The sequence below is a fragment of the Oxyura jamaicensis genome, chromosome 5 (genome assembly GCF_011077185.1).
Source record: "Oxyura jamaicensis isolate SHBP4307 breed ruddy duck chromosome 5, BPBGC_Ojam_1.0, whole genome shotgun sequence".
Taxonomy (NCBI): domain Eukaryota; kingdom Metazoa; phylum Chordata; class Aves; order Anseriformes; family Anatidae; genus Oxyura; species Oxyura jamaicensis.
Window position 1 is genome coordinate 43,553,300 of NC_048897.1, and position 25,499 is coordinate 43,578,798.

Consider the following 25,499-nt stretch of genomic DNA (forward strand, 5'->3'; position numbering starts at 1 on the left):
AATGAAGTACATCTGTGCCATGACTCCCTCAATCTGCATCTTAATTTTTAAGCTGCTAAAGGAGAGACCAGTATATAAATGTGACCCCTTCACCCGTGGTTTAATTATAGCCCTGAGAAATCATTGTTTTGAACTTAAAACTGCACAGTGAGATCTTTCTTGCATCTCTTTAAAAAGAGCTGAGTAGGGGGAGAAGAGGAGGAAGATATCTGCACTGCATGCAAAACATACGTGATTTGGAATTGGGTTGCTGCCTGAGAGGGTTTTATCCAGCTGGCTGAACAACAATTGAGCCAAAATCAAAATCCTGTAGACCAGTCACTGAGAAGAGATGTATCATGCCTTCTTTACCCTTCTTCCCTTAAAAAAAAAAAAAAAATCAAGAAAAAGAAGGCAACTAATTGCTTAAACCAAAATAGAACATCTAATTCAGTTCATGCCTGTTGGGAGTGTGTGATACAGTGCCTATATTCAGAGTTGTTTGACTAGCCTGTTTACAGATTTTAGTGTGACCAAGCCCGTAACACTGAAGTCAGTTGTAATTTTATCTGAATTGATCATGTCATTATCTGGCACTCACAGTAAGGATAACCTTGTAAGAGGAGTATAGGGCTGTGAAATTCTTCTGTGGTTAGCTGCTCTTCTGTATGGGGTTGAGCGATTGTTTAGATGCTCAAGAAAACACTAAAGCTGTTTTCCTCTTTCTGCATCACATCGTAAAGCCATGCTGTAGAAAGTGGGATTTAAAGGACTGAAGCACTTCTGGGCAGGAAAGTGACAGATTTTTATAGTGTGGGAATAATAAAAAATAATGTCTAATATATAGAAACAAATACCTTACGAAAAGCAAGGTTACAGCATCATGCCACTTCCCTGAAGTTTTAGTGCTTTGATTGTAGAGCCGCTGAAGATTGCTCAAGTTACTTGGAGTGCTTCCAGCCTACTTCCTGGAGCAGGCTGTTATTTTTCTCCTGGAGAAGCTGCACGCTGCTCACCCACCTCTTCGGGGCCAACTGGGACAGGACTCGCTCCGGAGAGCTGCGCCTGGGCCCCCAACCCGACTCTGTGGGCAGTGCTGGCACAAGGTGTACGTACCTCTGGTCTTCTGCTGGGAGGCAGCCCTGCCAGCCGGCCTGGAAATGTTAGCAAGTGACTGACACGGTGAATTGAAAAGCACTTAAACTTCCACAGGAACAATCGCAGTGACCTCTGTCAGGTTATCACAGATAAAGGCAGTAGTGGTGTTCTCTGCTCAGGAGACAGAAGTATTTTTTTTATTCGGAGAGGTTCAAAACATTTGATTTCCTTCAACCTCACTGGCCTACAATAGCACAAATGAGTTAACGTTCCTGTCCTACTTTAACGCCCTTTGCCCAGTCTTACAGGGAAACAAAGGGTAAGTTGCTTCTGTATGCATGCAATCTCCACATATACAAATGTATTCTATGACATATGTGAAGTGAACGGGGATTTGCAAACCAAAAAGGATTCTTATTTTTTTGGAGTGCCTGCTGTTCTGTTGTCTTTTTTGAACCCTTTAAATAAATAAAAAAAAAAACTTTTTTAAGCATTATTGGTAGACAGGTACTTTCACCTTAAATACTTCCAGCAGGATGTGCTGATCTATACTGTAATCAGGAATATATTTGTTCAGAGCATTACTAAAATGAAGTTAACATGGCTGTGGAGTTATAAATCAAATAATCCTTTATGCCTCTTCTTTATGGTGTTCAAGTCTACTTTTTTGATCTTGCCAGTTATACCACCATTCAGTTCAGTTAATACCACGTAGATGTATTTCAAACCTTTGTGTGTGCGCTCTTGCTCTGTGTGCTGAGAAATTTCTTCTGGAAACAGAATTTGATAATTTTATTGGATGCTCCAGAAAACTAAATTGATTTTTGCCTGAATATGGATTTATGTCCAGTTGTCTGGACTAGAGCTCTTATTTTAATGTATATGGTCACAGTTGTCTGCTGTATGAATAAAGGCTGAAACCCTGTTAAGTAATGCTTTTCTGCTTTCCAAATTCATGTTATATCTTGTATGGCCCCCAAGTGGAAGTTAAATCTAGAAGGAAGAAGAATATCAAGTAGCTTCCCAAATGTTCAGGCAGCTTTGTACAAAATTGATATTTAAGACTTTGTTATGGATAAGTTGTGTGGAACACTTTAAAAATAAATTAGGTTAAATAAAATTACTCGGTGCCCCTGTTTTACTAACAGAGCTGTTCTTATACAGTATCCTAGAAACTCTGTCACATGCCTTCAGTGTTCCTGTTCAGCATTTAATCAAGTGCTTGGTAACTTATAAAAACCTGCAAAGATACAGGACCCTGTTTATGAGGAGCAGTGCTGTTACGGAGAGGAAGCGCTCTGTTAAGTACAAATAAATCTTAAAATGCTTTTGCCTAGAGCTAATGCAAATTATGTTGTACTTCAAGTTGGATCATTCAATATATTAACGTATTAAAAAATACATCAGAAAATCTACCCTTGTCAATGAAGCCAAATTAATGATCGTGTCTCAAAGACCAGACTCTTTAGATTTCTCAAGGTTGCCAGCTACACTTTCTGCAGACTGTAGAGAAAGAAACATCTTAACACGCAGTCTCAAAGACTTTCCATTAAAAGTAGCAGATTTTTTCCTACTTGCTAATTGTTTTTTTTGTCCCAATTTCTTAATTTTCAATTTTCAAACTTCACATTGTCCAGTGTAATCTTCTTTGCTTACTCAAGTTCTATTACGTTCAATTAGAAGAAAAAGAGAAAGTGAATGTGTTGGTACCTGCCCTTTTATGAAGTGGCAGCACGCAGTCCAGCATTGGTTTTACTGTTTCAGATATTAAGCTGTTGCTGCTCCAGTTCACCTAGTTGAAAGTTCAGACAAATACCAAAAGCAAAACTAAAAATTAAAAAATGGTTTTCTTGAGTTTGGCTGACTTCAATATAAAGCAGATGCATTGAATGCAACGTTGCAAAATAAAGGGCAACTTTTCACTCGTGTTAGTGGCTTTGTATAAATTAGGAGACCTTAAAACTAGTCTGTACTTGCACACAAAATGCCCATTATGCAACCCTCAAGTTAAGTAAGTCACTTAAGAATGGAAAAAGCAGCTCAACTGTTCTTAGTTATCTGAGAAACTGTCCTTAACATTGAAGAGACCCACTGTAACTGTGTATAAACAGGGCAACTTGAATCATGATTGTCTGCTGGCTTTTTAGAGTCCTCATGAGCATTCTGTATAAAAACACACACAAAAATTATATCTACACGTATGTTTTTATAGATGTTCGTATAGCGTTCCCAGAATCTTTCAGTCTAGTTCTGATTTTTTCCTGGGGTTTCTGAGGTGGCCCTGGTGTGTTTGTCCGTTACCCGAAGGGTTCATACTGAATCTGCAGAACTCCTGGGCCTGCTGTTAGACCTTGCCAGACTTTAAGCTTTCTACCAAGAAAGCTAAGGTCATTAGCTGCATGTAAGCTGACAGACTGCTGACTATATTTGTCGAAACTAATTAATTACTGATTGGCTATGACACAGTCAACTGTACCAAGGAGTTTTATTGGGGTTTTATAGATGGAGAGGGTATTGCCTGAACTTTATGGTGTTCGTGCCATATAAATTAAGCGTAACTCTTAATCTATGTCAATGTTCTTTACGGGGAAAGTCAGCTGACTTCTTCCCATAGCTTTCTTCCTGCTTGAAGTTCCTTTAAGACATGAACCAGACCTGTTAAGCTGGGAATGGCCTTGTTGCTGCAGCCTTGGTTGGTACTAAGCATAGGGTCCCAGGGTCCTTCAGGCTGGACAGGTCTCTAGTCTAACCTCCAGCCCAAAGCAGGGTCAACTATGAGATCCGACCGGCTTGAAGCAAGAGTGAAACAACTACAAATTATTCTGTTGTTGGTATTAACAGTGCTGGGCTCTACAAAAATATTCCAGAAATCTACTCCTTTGATATTGAGGGAATTAGAGGGATTTCCAGTGTGAAGTCCCAAAGGTAGTATTTTTGGCAGAAACCCTTGCGTACAGAGACACTGGGCAGAGTTCCACAGAAAACTACACAGGTGCCTGAAATAACAGCACCTTCTTGCTGTGGGTGAGCTGCATTGCATGGCTTTTGCCATCCTTCGGCCCTGTAGGAAGGAGAGGGAGAGCAGCACGTGTGCAGGGGAAGGATATGCTGTAGGGGATCCTGTAATGCAGAGTGCTGCTACAAAACCTATTTTTTGGTTAGGAATTTAAAGAGCATCTGTGAAATTCAACAAAGTCCACTTAGTAACAATTGTAAGAGTTGATTTCTGTAGTTGCTTGTATAGCATTGTAACAAGCAAAGTTTTCTCCAATTATTATGGTTATAGACTAGGGAGCATTAAATCCCTGATCAGCAAGGTGTTGAAGAGATACAAGCCGCAAGTAGCGTTGTGAATTCCAAGCTCTAAAAATGCTGGAAAAAATGTTTTCAAAAGTGTATCTTAGTATTTTGTCATCATGTGTTGGTGCTGTAGCTGTGCATACATAGCCAACCTGTAATCTGCAGTTCAAGATCAGTTAATTCTTTGTACTAGGGAGGATTCTCTTAAGAGGATTTTTGGAAGTGAATTTTTTATTAAATGTTTGCTCTTACTTCCAGGCTTTAAGACCTAATATTCTGTCTCAAACTCACTTACTCATATGACCAACTGAAAGCCAGCCTGGCAAATCTGATATTAAATACTATTAAGTCTCTAAAGGAAACATTTTAATGGCTACTGTTGAAATTATCTGTGAGAAATTAATAACGCCTTCCCTTTCTGATCTGGGAGATGTTTGTTTAGCTTGGCAGGAAATGTTGCATCTATTATAGATTTCAATAACTAAAATTTGCAGAAAGCTGCAGATATAAGTTAGGAAAAGAAATAGAGGAAGAACTCACATCTGTCAAGGAGCATGATTAAATGCTGAGTTGAAATAATGTGATTCACTATTTGTGAAATTGTAGTATGAAAGCTGAGTCTTAGATCAATAGTACATCAAAAGAATAAATCTTGGACAGAAATTAATCTGGCTTTGACCTTAGAATTGCATAAGGATATGGGACCAAGGTTGTTGATGCCCATCCTAACAAGACATTTCAAATGTCAGAATATTAAATCTTCAATACTTGCTTCAGGTTGAGGCAACTGATTTTTTTTCTTTCTGTTCCTAGTATTTAAGTATCTAAAGCTGTGGTTAAGGTGTTCCACTTGACCACCTTCCTATGAATGGGCAAATTATGTACACATATGCACACGCCTTTATTAGATTTTTTTTTTTTCCTTTCCTTCTCCCTACCCCAGCAGAGTGAGGGTAACATGGCTAAAATCGCATGATGTAGGTTAACTAAATGGGACTGGAAAGTCCCCAGAACCGCTATGTGATTCATGTTTTATTTCTAGACAAGAAATTCCTCACAAAGAACTGAATGGCTATGTTAGTCAATTTTTCTTCTGCTTGTAAGTGTAAGATTTTAGAGACTTTGAATTTGTTCAAGGACAGGACACAAACTGTTGGAGCCCCAGGTTTCGTTCAGCTGCATGGCTGACTTCAGACAACTGTTGAGTGAAATTCTTCTTGCTCTTGTTGCCTGATACCCATTATTCCTTGTTCCTTTGCACAAGGGGCACTTGAAATACCAGTGCATGTTGAAAAGGAGAGGCTTCCAGTGCAGGTATTGGTTGGCCCAAGTGCTATTACAGAGGCTTGATTAGTGAAGATGTACTTTGATGGCTTGCACAGCGATCTCATTCAAAGGGAGGATTGATTCTTAACCTTGCATTAGGTGCTCCAACCTGTTTTAGTCAAGACTAAACATAAGTTCTAATTACAGAGTGATGTTGTCATCATGAATCATCCATCACGGAATACGTTCCTCAAAGTGGACAGGCTGGAATACTGTTAAGTATTTTTTCAGATGAAAAATTTAAAAACTGGGACAAAAAAAAACATGCAAATAACTTGCTACCAGCTCAAGCATAGCCAAGGGTGCCTTACCTTGTGCTTGTAGCTGCCGTGTTCAGTAACACTTAATCCCAGCATCTTTCAGTTCTCTTCTGAAGTACATCAATCAGCTTTTTTCTGAGAGTGGCAGTTCACATCACCTTGTTGAGTAAATAGTGTCAGATCCTAGGATCCCATGGAAAATCTCTTTTCTGAGAATCAGATCCTTCGCAGCACAGCTACAGCAAATGGCCTTAATGGTATGCTAATGAAATGCTGAGTCACAGGCCCTATTGAATTTTATGAGTAAGGGCTTTTCTTGTTCTTATCAAAAATCCAATAGCAACTTTCAAATATGCAGAAATAGAGAAAATGGCTTTTGGTTCTTAGGATCATTGATTCTATCCTGTCTTGCAGTGAAGTGAGAACAAGACCAAAAAAGTGTTTTTGTGCCTGTAGTTTTGACTTATCTCCATGAGACAACTATATCGTAATCACAACTGAAAACACTAGCTGCATGTAAATAAAAGGCAGAGCATCCCTTTCAGTAGAAGTCTAGCTTCTGATAATTCTGGTAATTGAATTAATTTACTTATACTCCATTGAAGTTCAGACAGATTGTCCATGCCATCTGGTTCCCTGAGAGCAGCTAGAACAAGCACAGGGAAGTCTTAACGCCTAGATTTCATTTATCAGAATTTCATGTTTTGCTGTATCTGTTATCACACAATTTCAGAAGTCTTCAGCCACGGCAAGTTTTTCAGACTACCAAAAATATAGTGAATGTTGAAACAAAATGAAAAAAAACATCTTGACCAGACCAAAGAGTGAAGTGTAATTTCAATCTGAAAATAGCTACCTCTCGATCTTGTGCCACTTAAAAGAATAGTAGGGATTCAAAAGAAGATGACCCTGGGAATACTCATGTTTTCCACTGCTGGAGGAGTCAACCATTCTCTGATCCCTCAGCGTGATTCAGCTCTGTTTATTTTGAAAGGGATCTCCTTTCTGAGGCACCTGGTTCTGCTGAAACTCTTGTCCAGAGGCCATACCTTGTGTCATAGGTGAGACAAGAGCATTTATTTGAGGTACAGAGGGATGCATCTATATGTTACTGTAAAACAGTCTTTCATGGAAACATTTTCTCCATTTAGGGAGTTACCTCTTGATTCCATGTATTTTGTATTATTTTAGGGCAAGGGAATCTTGCACAATATAGGAGATCCAACCACACAGCCTCTAGGGTTTGATCTTTCCTATTTCAAGTTACAGATTTACATGTGTCTGTGGATGCTTCTTGGTAGACATGTGCCTTATCCTATGATCCCAGTAGAGCTAGCATTCTATTTAAGTTCTCCTTGAAGAGGTATTGCTAATACTCTTTTTTTAGCTTATAATGGTTCTCTAGGCTCTGGAGAATAACTTTTTAATATGCTGACTTCAGAAGTTATAATACATTGTCTCCTTTTGGAGCCTTCAACCAGAAGGCCATACACCTGACTAAACTGGTTTATAATATATGCTGCAAAGCAGAAGTGTAACTTTAATACTGCTGCATATACATATGCTTATCACATGTATCCCATAGTTAAATTTGCCTTGGAAATGGCTCACCTGATGTGAATCACTGTGTAGCTAGTTACGGTTTTGCTCTACTTACAGGCAGGTCTGGTTTCCCACAGTATAGCTCCATGCATGCTATGGATTTGCTGCTCTTCAAATGTAGTACTCAGGTTTAATACATTGGAGCAATTTTCTTTTATATGGAGCTTGTCCACTTCCTCAAACAAGTTTTATTTCCTATATTGCTGGCCTGATTTCCCTTGGCTAAAAATACTGTAAAAGTATATATCAAAATTAGAATCCAAGTCCCAAATCACAGCTGCATCTCAACTCTGTAATAGTACTGAGTAACTGCAGCTTTCTAATTACAGACTCTGAACCTAGTAAATAGGGAGTTAAAAAGAAAGGTTGAACCTGATGCATGATCATGCATATTACATGTGTGGGTTATAATCTCTGGATGATGATAGATTAGGGTGTCTGTTCAGAAGTGATATGGGGATAAACATGGGTTACACAACTGAGAGAGCATTCTAAATTGCTTTTCTGTTTCTTGTGATTCTTCTGACACTTAAGTGCCAGATCTTCAGTTGTTTATATTAAAGTTCTTCTGTTTTGCTAGCACTTACTTTGTCTAAGCTGTATTTGGGTTGTTCAGTAAATTCAGATGATATATTGATCCATAGAAATCATCCCTGATTATAGATGGTGCAAAGTAGTTTCATGTTTAATAAATCAATGTCAGAAGCACAATTATTTTGTAACCTAATCGCTTTAAAAATATTTCATAAGCATAGTATCAACATTCTGAGTCAGTTTTCCTAGAAATCTCTCTCCTTGGATCTAGTTGATCATTTTTAATATTGATAATAGTATCGCATTTTTGCCTGTTATAAAATGATACATTTACAGTACAAGGACCAAGATATGCTATTTTTAGTCCACCGCCAAAACTAGTTGTACTTCATTTTGAGAAAACTGCTGCTAGGGAAATGGAAGATGTCTTGTCTCAATGTGATGGGATGCTGCTTCTGGCAGGAAAACCCAGGAAACAGGTTGATCTTGAGGACTCACTGGAGCCTTTGTGTTACTGAACAGTCGTCACTGGTTTGTCACATGATGTAGTTGCAAAGGTGTAGCATTTAACAAAATTGAAAAATGTGGAAATGTGGCATTACATTAAAAGATAAACCTTTTGAAGACATCTTTTGAGGTCTTCAATAAATACAGAGCTGTATTTTAAAGTATGGTTTTGTGACTGCATAAATCGTTGCTTAGGATAAGCAACGATTGTATGTGTATGTGTATACATTGCACTTGTATGTGTATACATTGTATACATGTATGTGTATACATTGTGATACTTGTATGTGTATACATTGTGATAAACTTTTTAAATTCTGTTTGCTCTTTTTGCAGGCTGCGGACTTGAGTAAACCAATAGACAAAAGGATATACAAAGGAACACAACCTACATGCCATGACTTCAATCACTTAACAGCCACAGCAGAAAGTGTTTCTCTTCTAGTGGGCTTCTCAGCAGGCCAGGTCCAACTTATAGACCCTATTAAAAAAGAAACTAGCAAATTATTTAACGAGGAAGTAAGTAGAAATCTTAACATTGTTGCATGCAATGTATTTCTGGTACTAAAAATCCTCAAAGTTCTATAGATGGCTTTGTTTGCCTATACAGCTCAATGTTCAGTCGCTACCTTGTGTTTTTCTGCTGCTTCATTGGTTTAGAATACTTACACAAAAATTTTATTCATGAGGAAGCTTTTGGGGTTTAAGGCAAAAGAGAAAAAAAATAGGACTTCTTAGTTTGGGTAGTACTGCAACTAGAATTAACAACAGTTAACGGATTTATTTAAAAAAAAAATAAAATCTACAAATCAAAATGCTGCTGCATGTTCTCTGCAGTCAGTTGTTTTGGAGGTGTCTGGTTTCCAAACAGGGAAGAAACATTTGAGGCCCTATTTAATATATTACGGTCAAAACATTAAATAATAATTAAAGTAAAAATATCATTTTTTTTTTTATGGTTAGGATGTTAACAGCAGAAACCATCTGTATCAAGGATTCATAAAAGCTTTTTCAGGGAAGACTAGGATATCGAGCTGAACGCTGCATAGGAAAAGCTGAAGGCTCGCAAAGTCTTGGCCATGTGATACTTCTGAAAATAATTTTTTCTCTAAGCAATAGGAAAAAAATAGAGGGAGTACTATGGGGGGGACTCATGCCAAGTTACAAAACCACTGGCTCTGATTATCTGGTAATACTGGTATTCTTAGAAAGGTAAGTGTTTGGATGTTAACAGTAGAAGAGATCTGGCAACTGATAAAACTTTGACAGCATTTTCTGCAGAGGATAAGCCAGGGATACTTGGCTTGTTTTTTTGTTTGTTTTTTCTGCTTTTTGTGTTTTAATCCAACTGCAGGTAAATCATGAGGTAACAAAGAGCTTTGCAGTTGTTTTTTTTTGTTTGTTTGTTTTTTTAAGACTTCAAATCTGGGTAAGAGCTTTGCAGATGAAGTTAAGCCTTGCTCAGCTTTCAAACTAAGCAAGCATATCTTTCCCACCTCAGGGACTTGTGTTTTCTTGCTGTCTTTGTGCAAAGAAAATTGAAGTATTGTTCTCAATGGAGATGTTTTATAATTATAACTGACTCCTCCTCAGCTTTCTAAAAGTAGCTACAACCAGTTCAGAAGAGGGATGTTTTCCTTTGTTCCTAGCCTTTTCCCACCTGTTCTGTCCCCCTGCTCATGTTGAATGGGAAACAGTGCTGGAGAGCCTCCTAATGTCGCATGGAATACTCTCTTTTGTAGAAACCACTGTATATGTAGTCAAAATTTTCCTTCTACCACCATCCATTTTAAAGCAAAAGCAAAAAAAAACTCCCAGAAAACCAAACTTTGGCATTGGTGCAACTTCACCACTGGGAGTGCTAATCCAGATGTGACAAGTTACTCACGTAAACAAGATTTAATCTTGTATGGTAGTAGCATAAGCGTTAAAAATGGCAGTGGGAAACTCTGAATAGCTAGTATTTCCTATCACAGAGCAGTTCCCACTCTGGCAGCTGACCTGTAGTTGCCTTGAGAAAAACTTATGCTAAAATACTTCACGCAAAGGTCTAGTGCCTATTTACATGTCTTGATGTTTACTGTCTAGCTTCTACAGTGTAAAGCTGCATTTCAGGCAGAATAGTTCTTGTGGTATTCCACAAGTGCTGGAAGCACTGAGGTGACCTGACATCAGAAAATACTGTCTTTGCTCTGTTGCAACCAGTATTATTACTTTACTGCAATGGAGATGCATCTTCCTCTTTGGTGGAAATGAAAAGAGATTCTCTTTTCTACAAAGCTAGCATAGGGGTTTGCGTAGTGTTACCAGAACTTACCCACATGTAGGGTAAAGTTAAAAGACAAATCCCTGTTTCCTACATAGATCCTATCTGCAGTTATAACCAATTCTAAAACTCCTGTGTTTTTGGCCTGTCAGTTACAATAGTGAAATTGACTCTGGGCATGTTTAAAATACTAGCTTGTATCTAAAGCCCATTTTAAGAGAAACATTAGTAATTATTTATTTTTGAGTTGGTACATTTGCTTCAAGAAAATGTTTTTTGGATATATTTAGATTTTAGAAAATATTTGAGAATGAACATACCTTCATAAGCAGAAAGTGGGCTAAATAAGTGTTTACATCTTTTGGCAGATTTAGCATTGGTGCTAGAATAATAAAGATGGTAGGGTTCACCACTTGTCCTGTTAGAAATTGGGTGATTTAGGTAGCCCAAAGCTCTGTTTTGATTATCACCTGTGATAAAGCAATAAGGATAGCACTTAATTGTATGTGATATGTGAAATGGCTTAATCTTATGACACAGGTTGTGTTGAAGCTTGACTAAATGAAGGCTCTTGCATTTTAACTTGTTACTTTTTAAATTCTATTGATGTAGAAGAGAATAGGGACTTGAAAGGCAGATTTCTTGTGTTTTCTAGTATAAAAGTTGAGTTACTGCTCCTGTGAATATGTTGTTTGTCAGGTTGAGCTGCTCTAGTACAGTAGAGCAGAAAATCTCACTTTGTGCTGTATTAGTGGTAGCTTCATAATAAGATTTTTGCCTCTAGAAAGCAAGCTAGTCTGACCTTCTCTATATTTTTTCTCTTGGTACATATGAAGTAACTTTCTGACTAACATTTCTGGTATCATTTTTACCGGATATGAATGATATGTATTAATGGACAGGTGACAAATTATTTAAAATATCACAACAGAAGCCAAGATGCTATTTGTAAAGCTACCTAGTTAGAGGAAAAGTTCACAGATGAAGTTACTCTTCTCAGCTCTCAAATACAAAATAAGAAGTTACACAAGAGAGGCTTCCTGGTCCTTATACTGAATTTCACAGCAGCAAAAATATGTTCAAGAGTATAACATAAAATGACCAGGTGCTGCTTTTGATAGTTACAGGCCCAGAATGGATAACAGTCAGTGGTATCCATCAGCTATTTTTTTTTTCTTTGTGAAAAACAGCATAGCAAGGCATTTTTTCTTTGCTTTTTTGTATGTGCTTCTGTAACTTTCTCTGGTATTTCCTGAGGCTCGCTGTATTTGCATTCTTGCCTTTTGTATATCTCAGCTGTACTTTCAGGCTGTAATCAATCTGTGCCAAATACAAATCTTGAATTTGCACTTAAAGAATATTTTGTCTCTAAGTTGCAGTTGAGTGAAGTCATGGCTGAGTTGGTAGACTTAGAAATCCACCAGAACAACAGGTGACCCCTTGAGTTTACGGACTTTACTTCTCAGTTTTTACAGCACTGAAGACGTTTTAACTAGGGATGTTTGTTTAATGTGTGTTCATTGTTTGGTAATGATGGACTCCATTAAATTGTTTTTCTTTAAAGGAAACTTCTTAATCAGATGGTAACTGAGAGTATAGGCAGGTTCTTGGGTAATGAATGAAAAGTAATTTCAGGGTGGGGTTTACAAGGTGAAGAGGATGTGGTGCCTTCCAAATTTGCTGATTTACATGTATTTAGGAACTAACTGTCCAACTACATGGTAACAGGGGCACAGCGTAGCATTTGCTGCCTGAATCAGTAAGCTGATAAAGGCTCCTAAAACCTCTATTTTTTTTCTTTTCAGATGCTGATTTTTATAACAATTTCAGATAAAACCAGAGTTTAAATTTAACTGTTGCTGATTTATAACTTGTCACATAGATGAGTAACAGCATTTTTTCCCTTTAGCTCAGTTTGTGTTTCTTGATTATTTTTTTCGTACTCTAATGTCCTCAGCAGATTATAAACTTAAGAACATTACGTTGAGATTCATAGCAACAGATTGGATTGATCAAAGTATGTTCTTAAAAATGTGACTGGACCATAATAACCTTTAATAGCACTTTCTCTGAATATAATTTCCTAACTGCTTTATGAGATTGAGTGTTTGAGAATACAGTAACGTAGTTCCTTCCAGAAAGTTGAATTCGCTTTGCTTAAGCTTTGTTCCCCTTCTTCCCCAAAAGCTCAGATTTACAGTTAATGATTAAAACTTTAATTTTCAGACTTTCTGATGTGTATCTTCTTTGTTTTTCGCAGAGACTAATAGACAAGTCCAGAGTAACCTGTGTAAAATGGGTACCAGGTTCGGAAAGCCTTTTCCTAGTAGCTCATTCCAGTGGCAATATGTACTTATATAACGTGGAGCACACTTGTGGTACCACAGCCCCGCACTACCAGCTACTTAAACAAGGAGAAAGTTTTGCAGTTCACACTTGCAAGAGTAAATCCACAAGAAACCCTCTGCTTAAATGGACAGTAGGTGAGGGTGCCCTGAATGAATTTGCCTTTTCCCCAGATGGGAAATTCTTGGCCTGTGTGAGCCAGGATGGTTTTCTTCGTGTGTTTAACTTTGATTCAGTGGAACTGCATGGTACAATGAAAAGCTACTTTGGAGGACTGCTGTGTGTGTGTTGGAGTCCTGACGGGAAATACATAGTGACAGGTGGAGAGGATGACTTGGTAACAGTTTGGTCTTTTGTGGACTGTCGAGTAATAGCGAGAGGCCATGGACATAAATCGTGGGTCAGTGTTGTTGCATTCGATCCGTATACCACTAGCGTAGAAGAGAGTGACCCGATGGAATTTAGCGGCAGTGATGAGGATTTCCAAGACCTTCATTTTGGCAGAGATCGAGCAAATAGTACTCAATCTAGGCTATCCAAAAGGAACTCTACAGACAGTCGTCCAGTAAGTGTTACGTATAGATTTGGTTCGGTAGGCCAGGACACGCAGCTCTGTTTATGGGATCTTACAGAAGATATCCTCTTCCCCCACCAACCTCTCTCAAGAGCAAGGACACATACAAATGTCATGAATGCCACAAGTCCACCCGCTGGAAGTGGTGGAACTAACCCAGGAAGTAATGGAAACAGTATCACAACACCTGGAAACTCTGTACCCCCTCCTCTTCCACGGTCAAACAGCCTTCCACATTCTGCAGTCTCAAATGCTGGCAGTAAAAGCAGTGTCATGGATGGTGCCATTGCTTCTGGTGTTAGTAAATTTGCAACCTTATCGCTACATGATCGGAAGGAAAGACACCATGAAAAAGATCACAAGAGAAATCATAGCATGGGACATATATCTAGCAAGAGCAGTGACAAACTGAACCTAGTTACTAAAACCAAAACGGACCCAGCTAAAACTTTGGGAACACCTCTCTGTCCCAGAATGGAAGATGTTCCCTTGTTAGAGCCTCTTATCTGTAAAAAGATAGCACATGAAAGACTGACTGTGTTAATTTTTCTTGAAGACTGTATAGTCACTGCTTGTCAGGAGGGATTTATTTGCACATGGGCAAGGCCTGGTAAAGTGGTAAGTTTTAATCCTTAATGCTGCATCAAAGAACTAGAACTCTGAATAGGTAGTTTTCTTGAGATATAAATGAATGTTGAATATAAAATTTCTTTATGCTTAATGTAAAAAAAAATCCTCAGAGCCATACTTTTGGATACTGCATGCCATATTTCTGAATGATTTGAAGTGTCTTGGATACAATTAAGTATAGTTGCCTTCCAGCAGAAGAAATAAATACTGTGCATCTAAACTATTGATCAGTGTTCTTATACTTAAGCATAACCACAATATGGTGAAAGCTATTTATGTAAAAATGGAAGTAAAAACATGTCAATCACTAAAATAATTATAATCTTTCAAATGTTTTCTACAAAATACTGCACTCCCAGTAAAAGTAGCTTATAAAAGCTGCTGCTTCTAAGTCTAACGAGAAATGTGAGCCTCTGAAAAATTTAAACCAAAGTGTTTCATTCCTCCATACTTTTCTGTGGTGGTCTGCCATTAATGTAAAACCACTTCTTATTAAAGTGTCAGCCATTTTATGAGCAGATTTGTGAGCCCTTTACTGACTGTAGTTTATGCTCTTGAAGTTGTGAATCAGCACTATCAAGGAACTCTAATTTTAGCTGGGTCTTGACTTATGTATTCTTTGTCAAGCTAGGGAAAATTGTGTAAGCTTTCTCTAAGCAGCTTTAGTTTTATGTCACTGTCACTTTTCTTAGTCAAATTTGATCATTGACAAGCTTGTGCTTTTTGGTAGCACCTGTTCTATCAGTTGAACCTTCATTAAAATATTAGTTTTAACTTTTGTTGTTAATGCACTTAAACATAGATGAAACTTTTTTCTTCTGTTCAATGTATAGCAAGCTAAATTTTGAATGAAGCTAAAAGTGGTGATGATTTTGTTAAAAAGTACTTTGTGCTACAATAGCTTTGTTTGCCTGCAGTGTTTTAAAGGAATACAGCTATGAAAACATTACCGGATTTGATCCACCAAAAAGGACCATTATTTTTGTGACAACTTCTGAAGTTTTTGTGGCATGTAGATTATCATTTCAAGAAAAAAAAAAAAAAAAAACTGGTAATATCTGAGTATTGCCACGGTAGGCAGCAAAAATGAACATCTGACGTTTGTTACATCTTAACTATTTGGTTCATAAATCTCACTTTTGAAGTGGAGGTACTGTAAATATTTAAATACCACATCTTCATTGCTATAAAACTAAGTAAAAGTCAAGACTTTTTTCTTAAAAGTTGTATAATGTAAATTTCTTTGAGATGTTCTCAGACTTGACACAACTTACTCATAGCTACGTCAATTCTGCATTTTGATGCATTTTTAAAGGTTGAATCTAAAGCTAAAAAAAATTGTAAATCCTTTTCTGGGAAGAAGGGTAGAAGGTAATATCTAGAAAAAATATAGTTTTTGCCTAAGGACTACAGCTCCAGCATTAATTTAAAAAAAAAAAAAAAAAGGAAAAAAAAAAACTTAACTACTTAATGTTTGTCCTGAATGAAAATACTAAAGCAGTTATCACTTCTGTGACTCAGTGCAATTCATAAGTCTTAAGAATTAACTTTAAACATGTACAGCAGTGCCTCAGATTTCTATTGTGATCTATATTTTCTTTTTGCTTTAAAACTCCACTGTGTACTACTAAATGCAACACTGTTAAATTTATTTTCAGTGGCTGAGGTGGGTTTTGTTAGACTGGTTATAACTTAAACACTTTTTTTGGTGTATTGACTTTGATTTGGAATATGACATTTCAAATATTTCAGAGATAAAGTATGCAGTACCAAAAATCAGGATTTATGTATTGGCCAATATGGAAAACTTTAATGACAGGTAAGTAACTTTCATGCTAAAGTTATCACTTTCAAAATTAATATATTGCACACTGATGTAAATGCCATATTGTTTAGGAAGTATTTACTTAGAAATTTTCAAATGAATTTGTTTTTCTGATATCACTTGCATTTCTAGTGAGCTCACTCTGCTGGTAAAAACTAAATTTTGATGGCATGTTTACAGGGGTTTGATAGGAAAATATTTGTGCCAGAAGGACGTTATGAGCATTCTTTTTGTTTATAGGAAAGCACTTAACTTTATTTAATGAGAATTGTCAAAGTATAAAACACTCATGGTAATGTCTTTCTTACTGGGTTATATACCATTCATTTCTGTTTTGCCAACTGTTATATCCTAGGCCATCCCATTGCTCTAGGGTTTAAAGCTGCTATTTCTAGTATTTCTAGTCTTCCTTTTGAAATATTGGGTCCCCAAGTGATCTTAAAACTCAGTCACTTTTTTTTGTCTGCCAACTCTAGAGTGAAAGCCTCTAAATCTTGCTGCTTCTTCCATCACTGCCTCAAAAGGCCTTCATTAAATTCATGGCACTGCCAGCCTAAAGAAAGAATTGGATGGAAAACGGAAATAGATTTGCAGTGTTTAATGTAATTTCCATTGAGCCAGTGCTACATTTCCCTCATTTTTAATAGTCATCAAAAGACGTGCCGGATAATTGGACAATGCACGACAAGGTCTCTGATTTTTTTCTGGTTGGACTGGTGCTGCCCTTAGTGGAAAAAATCCAGAAATGTCTCTTCAGCCAAGATCCTTATGATAGCTGATAGGCTGTACTGTGCTTACAGAGGGTCCTGCCAGTTTGTTTACAAACTTTACAAATTATTACTTGGAGCGTATACATAATCATACCTTGAGCTTCCTCACTGGATATACTATCCTTACATTATACTTCCAGAACTGTTGTACTATCTCCTGATCAGAGTGAGGTCAAGTGAATGGAAAAATCAATAAGAAACAAGTTGAACGAGGCTTAGAATACCTTAAAATATTTTTTTTTATGATCATTTTGTTAGCCTGTTTGTAAGACAAAAAGTTCAGGGTAGTGAGAAAAGTAGATTGCCTTAACAAGAGTATGGACTTCTTAATCAACATGGTGACAATTAGCTGTCTCCTTTTCCCCTTCTTGCCCAGCCCCAATGGAAAGCGTAAATGGGATTGTAGAACTGTTGTATTAATCCTAAACTGCAGGAGTAAAACATCTTAAAGGAACCAAGGTAAACTGTGTGTTATCTTTATAGCTACTTCAAACTGAACTATAGGAACTGCAGAAGCAGAAACACTATTGAAAGAAAAAAAAAGTGGTACAGTGGTACCTGCATATGCAAAGTAGGTTTTCTCTGAATTTAATGGTCAGAGAAATGATCTATATGATTTGTGTCTGACTTAGGGATTAATTTTTCATCTTGTACAGTGACTCCATTTTATCTAAATGAAAGCTGCTGATTAGTTGCTTCCTTTGTCAGAAAGCTCAAGGTAAGATTGGACAGAGTTATGAACAGGTGAAATGGCAGTGTATAACCTAGCAAGACAAACATGTTACCATTTTGTAAAACAAATGCACATGGAATTTATTTATTTGACTTATTGTACAGGAAAATTTAGACTTAAATTATAACATCCTTGAATTTTCTAGTTAACTACAATTGTAGTACAGTATCATGTTTTAGTATGATTTCTGTTTTAGTAAAAGTACTTAAACATTCATGTACTATATTTGAGTGAGATGAGCAGCTATACATACTAATTCTTCCTCAATGGAAAGGAGCATTTCATCATTACAATTGAAGTTCAATTGCTGGTATTTAAGTACTATCAAATAGATTTCTTTCAACGTGATACGGTATCTGTATAAACTTCAGGGATGATTATAGTAAAACTGAAACACAGCTATATGACTTCAGGTTACCATGCTGAAATTTGAAGCTTTCTGTAATGTGCATAATAGCAAAGTTGCACATAGCATACCCGCATTATCAGGGTGAATTTAAACCTAGTACACTGGTGTGATATTTATAGCAAGGTCTGTATGTGTGTTTGCGCGTGTGCGTGTGTGAGGAGGTGTGACTAGTGGCTCCAGTAAAGCCAGGAAAGATCATAACCCTGTAAAGGCTTTATGATGAGGATGTCTGGATTAGGAAATAACATGACTTTTACTAAACACCTTTTAGAAAACCCATGTTCTGAATTATCACCTCTTACAATTTGGTTATGTACTTGGAATGACTGTATATGTCTGCCCCTTTAACAATATAAAGCTTCTAAATTAATATTAAAAATGCTGGCCTGCTTATGTTACAATATTAAATTTTGTGTCAGTTAATTTACTGTCAATTTACATGTAAAAATTAAACAATTTTTTTCTGCATTTTATGAATTCTGTATACTGGAGTTTGTTAAAGATTGACATGTTAGGTGATACTGTACAAAATTGTATTGACTACCTTTAGTGAAAATCAAAAGTAAAATTCATATGTATTTCCTTTTTACACTTCCATCTAATTTCTTGACAACTTGAATAAATTTCATAGAGCCTTTCTAACATGAACTATTGTTAATTTAACTGTTGCAATAATTAAGCTTTAAGAAGTATTGTTGGTATATTTATAATTTTAAGAAAATCATGTTTGTTTCATACTGCTTATTTTTAGCTGTTCTATTGTCACTGTTACAGCTGAAGAACTTTACTAAATACTTGACATTACAAAATAACTTGCTGGGGTTGTCCTCTGTATACTGATGTTAAATAAAAATGTGTGATTGAACTGTAAATGCAGATAACTTTCAATAGTCCTTTTCCACATTGAGTTTTAATTTATCTTGCAGTCCTTAGGTGGTCTTTTGCTATCATACTGTGCTGAGCAAATGGCCACAATGAAAACTGTTAACTTGCCGCATTTTGAAGTAAGAAGTTGATCGCATCCTGTAACCTGCTCTGAGTAAATGTTTCACTTCAACTCAAGATAATACATACATTTTTGATGTTTAAATCTTGCTGATAAGGTCATGTCTTCTGATATTTTTCTACGACTAGAGTAATATGAAATAGAATATTTATTTTAAAAAATCAAATTTGTTTAAACTCAGATTCAGTAAAACACAGACATGGATGCGTCTAGATTCACTCAGCGTAGCCGTCAGATACGAGCTGGGGCTGAGTGTTTTCTGTTCCTTCTAGGACTCTACAGGAGCTCTTTCCTCTATGGACTCTGGTGCAGGATATGTTGTTTATTCCAGCTTTAGGCATTGCCATTCACCTAAGGTTGCTGAATTTACAGCCCAGAGGATATGGCTCGCTTGGATGATTCAAGTGTTTTCAGTCTAGAAAAGCTTTGGCTAGTCTAGAACTTCACTCATCTGAACCAGAACCAAACCAGTCTAAACCTTTGGCTACAACGTTTCTTGGGACCAATTTAGGCAAAGAAAAAGAAGTTGCACTTCTATCTGAGCAAACTTCGCCCTTGCCGCAGCAGTACTGTGTGCTGAAGGAACCAAACAAGTGACACTTCAGTGTTTCAGAGGCACTTCTGAGAAATTTCAGTGAAAGAGTTATTTACTTTGAGTCCGGTTTCAAGGTAGGACTCTGTCTCTTAGGGAAAAATCCTCCGTAGACTAAACCGAGGAAATAATCTGTTTTATATGAACTTGAGAATATTTGATACTTCAGGAGGTACTGAATGACCACTGTGATGGTCTCCATGTAATATATTTAAGAATATACAGGATCCAATGGACGAACAAAATAAAATCTGTCCTGAAAGCTTGTGTGAACAGCTGATTACATCAAATGATGCAAGAACTGGTTGTACAAACCAGTTTCTCAAGAGTCAGCATGAGCATGAAGCTTAACCATCTTCCACACCTTCTGCAGTCGTAGAAGATGACAAAAGATGTCCCGGAAGATGGAAATGTCTTCTTGCTTGCCTTTCATAGCATTGCACAAACTTCTCAAGGAAATAACTTGTTTGATCACCTTATTTTCTGTATTTAAAGTTGGATTTTAGATAGGTGCCAATCAACTTCATTTTGATCACTTCTTCTCATTCTGTGATCATGCTTATTTTACAGCTACCCAAAATGGAGTTGCCTGAAGTCATCTACTTCTTACCCAGCGTTACTCCTGGTTCATTTCCATTTCGTTATTTCCTAATCTGAAAAGTTTAGACCTTACCATAGAATGAAGAGGCTAGAGAAACTGTTCCTAACCATGTGAGCCTGTACTACCTAAATGAACCTAAAGTTCCTATTGTCTGAGTCAAATCCGGCTTCTGCTGGTAAAGCCTTCTGTGCTTTTCCCAGTGCACACTTAGTTACATCTTATTTTTTTCTCCTCTTGGAGATGCTTATCTTCTACTACCACTCTAAAACTAGTCTTGAAGTAATCTTACCTAGTATTGTTACAGGTAAGATTTATTTTAACTAGTCTGCTAGTTTTCTAGTAGCCTTGGCTTTCTTTCTGTTGACCATGAGCAACAAAGAGTGATTTGTCAAGAGGTGATACACCTCTGTTAGAAGAAAAACTCCTTATGTATACAGAAGTGAAGTTGCAAGAGCAGTCTCCCTGTTGCTCCTACATGCTTTTACAAGATCTAATATGTCAAATGGTTTAAGAATTTACTTTTCTGTAACTACTAAAAATAATAAATCCAACCAAAGACAAATAATGCATTTAAAACTACATAAAGTGAACAGAGACTATGTAGAGATAGGTATTGGCTTGGCTCTATCCCTCTGAATCAATACAGAGCATTCCTCTATAGTATGTTTTGTTAATGTTCAGCAGGCACTTCCTTGAATGGTCTCAATTTTGACTCCGTTTCACTGATTTACTATCTGATTTAATAAATATATGTAGTTCAAAGACTTAGGCTAATAAATGCTGACTCATCTGGACAAGAAACATGGACATTTTGTTCATACAAATCTTAATCCAATTAAGCTCATTCGACTGCAGGATTTTAAATGTGAACAGTCTCATTCTGTTTGAGTATATTATTGCTCAGATACTGCGCTGGACTGGGGGCTCTTTTGTCAAGCAAGGGTCTCAGTCCAGATAACTATCTTCAAGTGACTCCAAGGATATCAGAATTTTGAACAAGAATAAACTGCATGTGGAATACTCTTAACAATAAATGCAATTATTATTTCAATAGCAGTAATGGCTTAACAAATCAATGCCATGTTTGCATTGGCATTTGTTAGGTCAGCTGGTGCTGGTGTAATTGCATTAGTGAAGTGTACTGTGAGACCTTTTAGCCTGTATCTGCCTAAAAGGATTTTGTAATACCTGTTGTATTTGTTACAGTGGACTATTTGCTTTTTTTTTCTACTTTCCAATTTCAAAACAGCAGGAAAGCCAGGCAGAATTCTGGCTTCCAGCACGTTACTGAGGCAGCTGCTCTGTTTTACTGTCCAGGGCGAGCACCGAGTGCGTGCCAAGAGAGCTGTGAATTAGCACATAAGCAGTAACTTTACAGTAACCTGCCCACATGTCCAAACTTGCAGTTTAATATCTGGATTAGCGAAATCTTTGTCTCCAATCAGTTCTGTTCTAATTTAAACAAAGAAAATATGAACTCTAGTTACTGGTGGCTTTTATTCTAAGCAGCAGTGTTTTCCTGGCTCATTTTTTAAATGCAGCAGTTATGTCCTGATCTCTCACACACTTAGTTTCTGTTGGGAAACTTTGTTTCATATTATTGCCTGGGGAATAAAACAAACTTTGTGCATATGTGGAACTTCGTGAAAAACAAACCCGTGCCATCTCGTGCAGGAGGGCAGGTCCTAGTGCTGCTGCAGGTCTTTCTGAACAGACCATGGGTATGACTGCTCTGCAACTTGGATGGGAGTCATCTTACCTATTGTATTTGTTACAGCTGCTTCTGCCTGCCAGTATGTCTTAAAGTTTTTACTAAATATGCAAAGTCCCGTGTGTTTTGGGAAGTCAGAGAATGCAGAGATTAGCATGGTGCAGCAGCTTGCCCTAGCAACAATGCTGAAACAATGTGTTTAATAGGCTTTCATTGCTAATTGACATAAGGCAAATGATAGTCCTCCACCAGAGAAGCGTGTTCAAACAGTATTTGAACTGCAGAGTATGCTGTTGAGATGGCAGATGATGCAACGCTGACTTGGGGGGCTCTTGCTGAGGTGGTGATGAAGGTTGCTTTATCAGATTCCTGACTTGGATCTCATAACTGCTCCATTCCCAACCCCTACTAGAGCCACATGCTGCCAAAATAATACTGCTAATAAAAGGCTATGTTTGTTTACAAAACTTTTGAACAGTCTTTTAATTTGTCCCTGCTGCAAGCTCAGTGTGGTGCCTGTTCTTAAACTTTAAGCTGATGTATGGCATGCGACGTACAGCACAGCAGATCTGGAGCTGTCGTATCGCAGTTCTTCATGATTTCTGTCACTGCTGTTAAACTGTGCAGCTTTGCACTGAGTTACTGCAGGTTTTGTTCCATTCTTTAGCACCTGGGCGGTTTAGCCACAGAAGGCACTGAGGGCTAACTTCATTATCTTCTGTATCCATAGCGGAATTTTCTAGACTTTTTTTTTTAATAACTTTATTCATTGTATTATTCCCAGAGAACGTCATTACAAGCGTTCTAGGCCCACACCCAGATTACAGACCAGACTGTTACATGGTATTTTTTGTATGAAAACTGAACTTTTTTTCAGCTGTCACATGCTTTTCTAAAATGGCTTTCCAGAACTTCCTATGTTGTACTTAACTAACTTCTTAATAACGGCAAAACTCCATAGGATCTTTCTTGTTACTGAGGACCCACCTAGAACTCTTACCCGATTCTGTAAAACTTTTATGCCTAGATTTTTATTCTTGCTTTTCTTATATGAACATCTAAGGTCTTAGATGTCATCTTATGAAGTTAAGTACTTGGAAGAACTTGCAGCATTTCTGATCTCTGTCACAGAAGTGAACTTCAGGGATGGCCATCTCATTGTAGATTGACCCAGCCTTAAGGTGCTGCTTCCTAAGTTTTTGGAAGCTTCTGCCTGCAGTAGCACGTGTTGATCCTGAGATTCTTTCTGCTTTAGTGTCCCTCTGCCCTGCCTGCCCAGAGTTGTAGTGTTAATTTAGAACAAGGCTTGAAATCTGAGTTCCTAGCATCGCTCAGAGCCACCCGCATGGTGCTTTGGCTTCCTAAAGCAGGAGGCATTCATGGTGTGGGAGATGCAACCAGGACTGAGCAAATCCTTGTTCCTAGTCGTGGAACTTAAATTCCAGAGTTGCCAGTAGTTTTGGGGGAATAAGGCTCCAAACTAGACATCAGTATGTGCTACCTGTTTCTAGAGGAGCTGTAGGATGAATGACTTGATTTTGTTTGCCAACAACCAATTGCATTACCGTGTAAACGTGGTGGTAGAATAGTGCTTATTTTTCTCTGCTTATATAGCATTAGTTATGATCCTGTTGAAAAAGGCTTCGTATTACACCATCCCTAGTACTTTTTGAAAATAGTAGGATAAAGCACATTTGCATATGAACAGTTTGGATTATTGATTTATTAAAGACTGAAAATAAGACCTTTGGGACATCTTTTTTGAAGGTGTGTGAAACTTGCTTAGTGGATGTAGTCTTCTTGCAAGAAAGACCTTCCAGTTGTTGCTGGATTTAATAGATTTCTGAGGAACGCTTCAGTAAACAGAGTTCTGTTTTGTCTTCATCTCTTTGAAACAAAGCTTTCTTGGTAAACATTTTCAGAAGTGCTTCATTTCAGTAGCTTGTTTTCTCTAAAACTCTGCCTTTTTGCTATTCCTTAACTAATAACAATGAAACTTTCTTCTCTTCTTGTTAAGTATGCAGCATCTTTGCAAAGCCTGAATGACACAGAGGTTTGAAGACCAACCCATTTCCGTCTACCTCAACGGTGTTTGAATCAGATATTCACAAGATATTAATAAGTGCTGCATACATTTATTATGTATAAATGTATTTAAAAGTGTATACATACACACGTGCCCACACACTTTGCTATAAATCCTACACATGTATTTGGATTTGTGTGTTGGAATTGGTGGAATACATGTGGGGTTTTCTTTTTTTTTTCCCTTTTTTTAATAAATAATAATAAAAAAAAGGTTATGGTTTTAGTAGAAACTTGATGACTTGAATCCAGCCAATCCAGACCTCCTTCCACCTCTTTGTCTATGGTCAGGGTTTTCTTCCATCAGTAGTGACTTTTCAGTTCTGGGATCCAAGCAAGAAAGAGCTCCTGTAGATTCTGAAGATGTGTGCATTCTGCATTGTGTGTTAGTTGCTGCCTGAACTTGTCTGGTTTGATGGATCTGAGTCACAGGATCTTAATTTTGAGGTAAGAAATTAAGCTGGTAGCTATTTAGAGGAATTGCTAAAAGTGCATTTGCCGTGCCTGCATAGTAAGAGTCGCTCAGTGATACTCATTGGTGATACTCATAAGCTTCCAGCTTAGCTGCCGTGGTGGTGCAAGTCTGCTGGCAGTTGTTATAACAGTGACATTGCAAGAAGATGAAATTGCATTTTGATATTAAGCTTTTCCTATATAAGTCTGGCATACAGGTTTTTTTATGTGAATAATTAAAAATGGGCTACTATACATAAATCAAAACTGGGATCTGTCGCCTACAGTATAGTTGCCTTAATATGGAAGCGCAACCCGTGTCTAGCTCGGGGTGCCGCACAGTAGCAGCATTATGCTTGACATAAAGTAAGTCTCCATTTATTGGAATGGTAATGCAGTTTAAAGAAAAAAAAATCCTGAATGCAAGCTTAAATTGTAATGGGAAACTTCTACTGAACTCCTACTTCCTGTTTCATTCTCCTTTACAATTACCAAACTAAGTATTTGGTTAGATAATCTATTTTTCTATTTAAAGCTTGTAATATTCAGTGGCATATAAGAGATTGAGCATTTCCCTGTATCAGGTTAGTTGTCAAACTTGTTGATATTGAAATAGGTTTGTTTGTTGCTACCCTAATAAAATGATGATCCCTTTTTTGGTGTATGATTTTTACAGTTGCACAGCTCACAATGACTCAAAGTGCAAGGTAGACTGAAATCAAGTGCTTGGATCAGATTCACCGTGTGTCATGAACACACGCACTTTCTGCCTTACTGAACGCTTTGTTGTGTGCTGCTTGACTGATACAACAGTGGCTTAGGCTCTTGTAGGAGGGGAGGTGCTGATACCTACAGTAAGCAAGTGGTGGTAAAAATAAGTTGTACTTTAGCT

General features: G+C 37.4%; 1 protein-coding gene across 6 annotated transcripts in view; it reads left to right on the forward strand.

Moving 5' to 3' along the window:
- The window catches only part of WDR20 (WD repeat domain 20), a 45,002-nt gene that overhangs the window by 18,526 nt on the left and 977 nt on the right, over nucleotides 1-25,499 (forward strand). Inside the window, exons 2-4 of one of the 6 annotated variants that reach the window (XR_004751253.1) lie at nucleotides 8,943-9,125; nucleotides 13,133-14,410; nucleotides 16,175-16,241. The exons of 1 other annotated variant lie outside the window; for it this stretch is intronic. Coding sequence is in view for 3 of the 5 variants with exons in the window: in XM_035327517.1 (XP_035183408.1) it covers nucleotides 8,943-9,125; nucleotides 13,133-14,410; nucleotides 16,175-16,180 (1,467 nt within the window). In the remaining 2 variants the exon portion in view is untranslated. Of the gene's footprint in view, nucleotides 1-8,942; nucleotides 9,126-13,132; nucleotides 25,262-25,499 lie in introns of those variants that run through there. 4 more of the 6 variants (XM_035327517.1, XR_004751252.1, XM_035327516.1 and 1 more) reach the window with 4 other exon arrangements.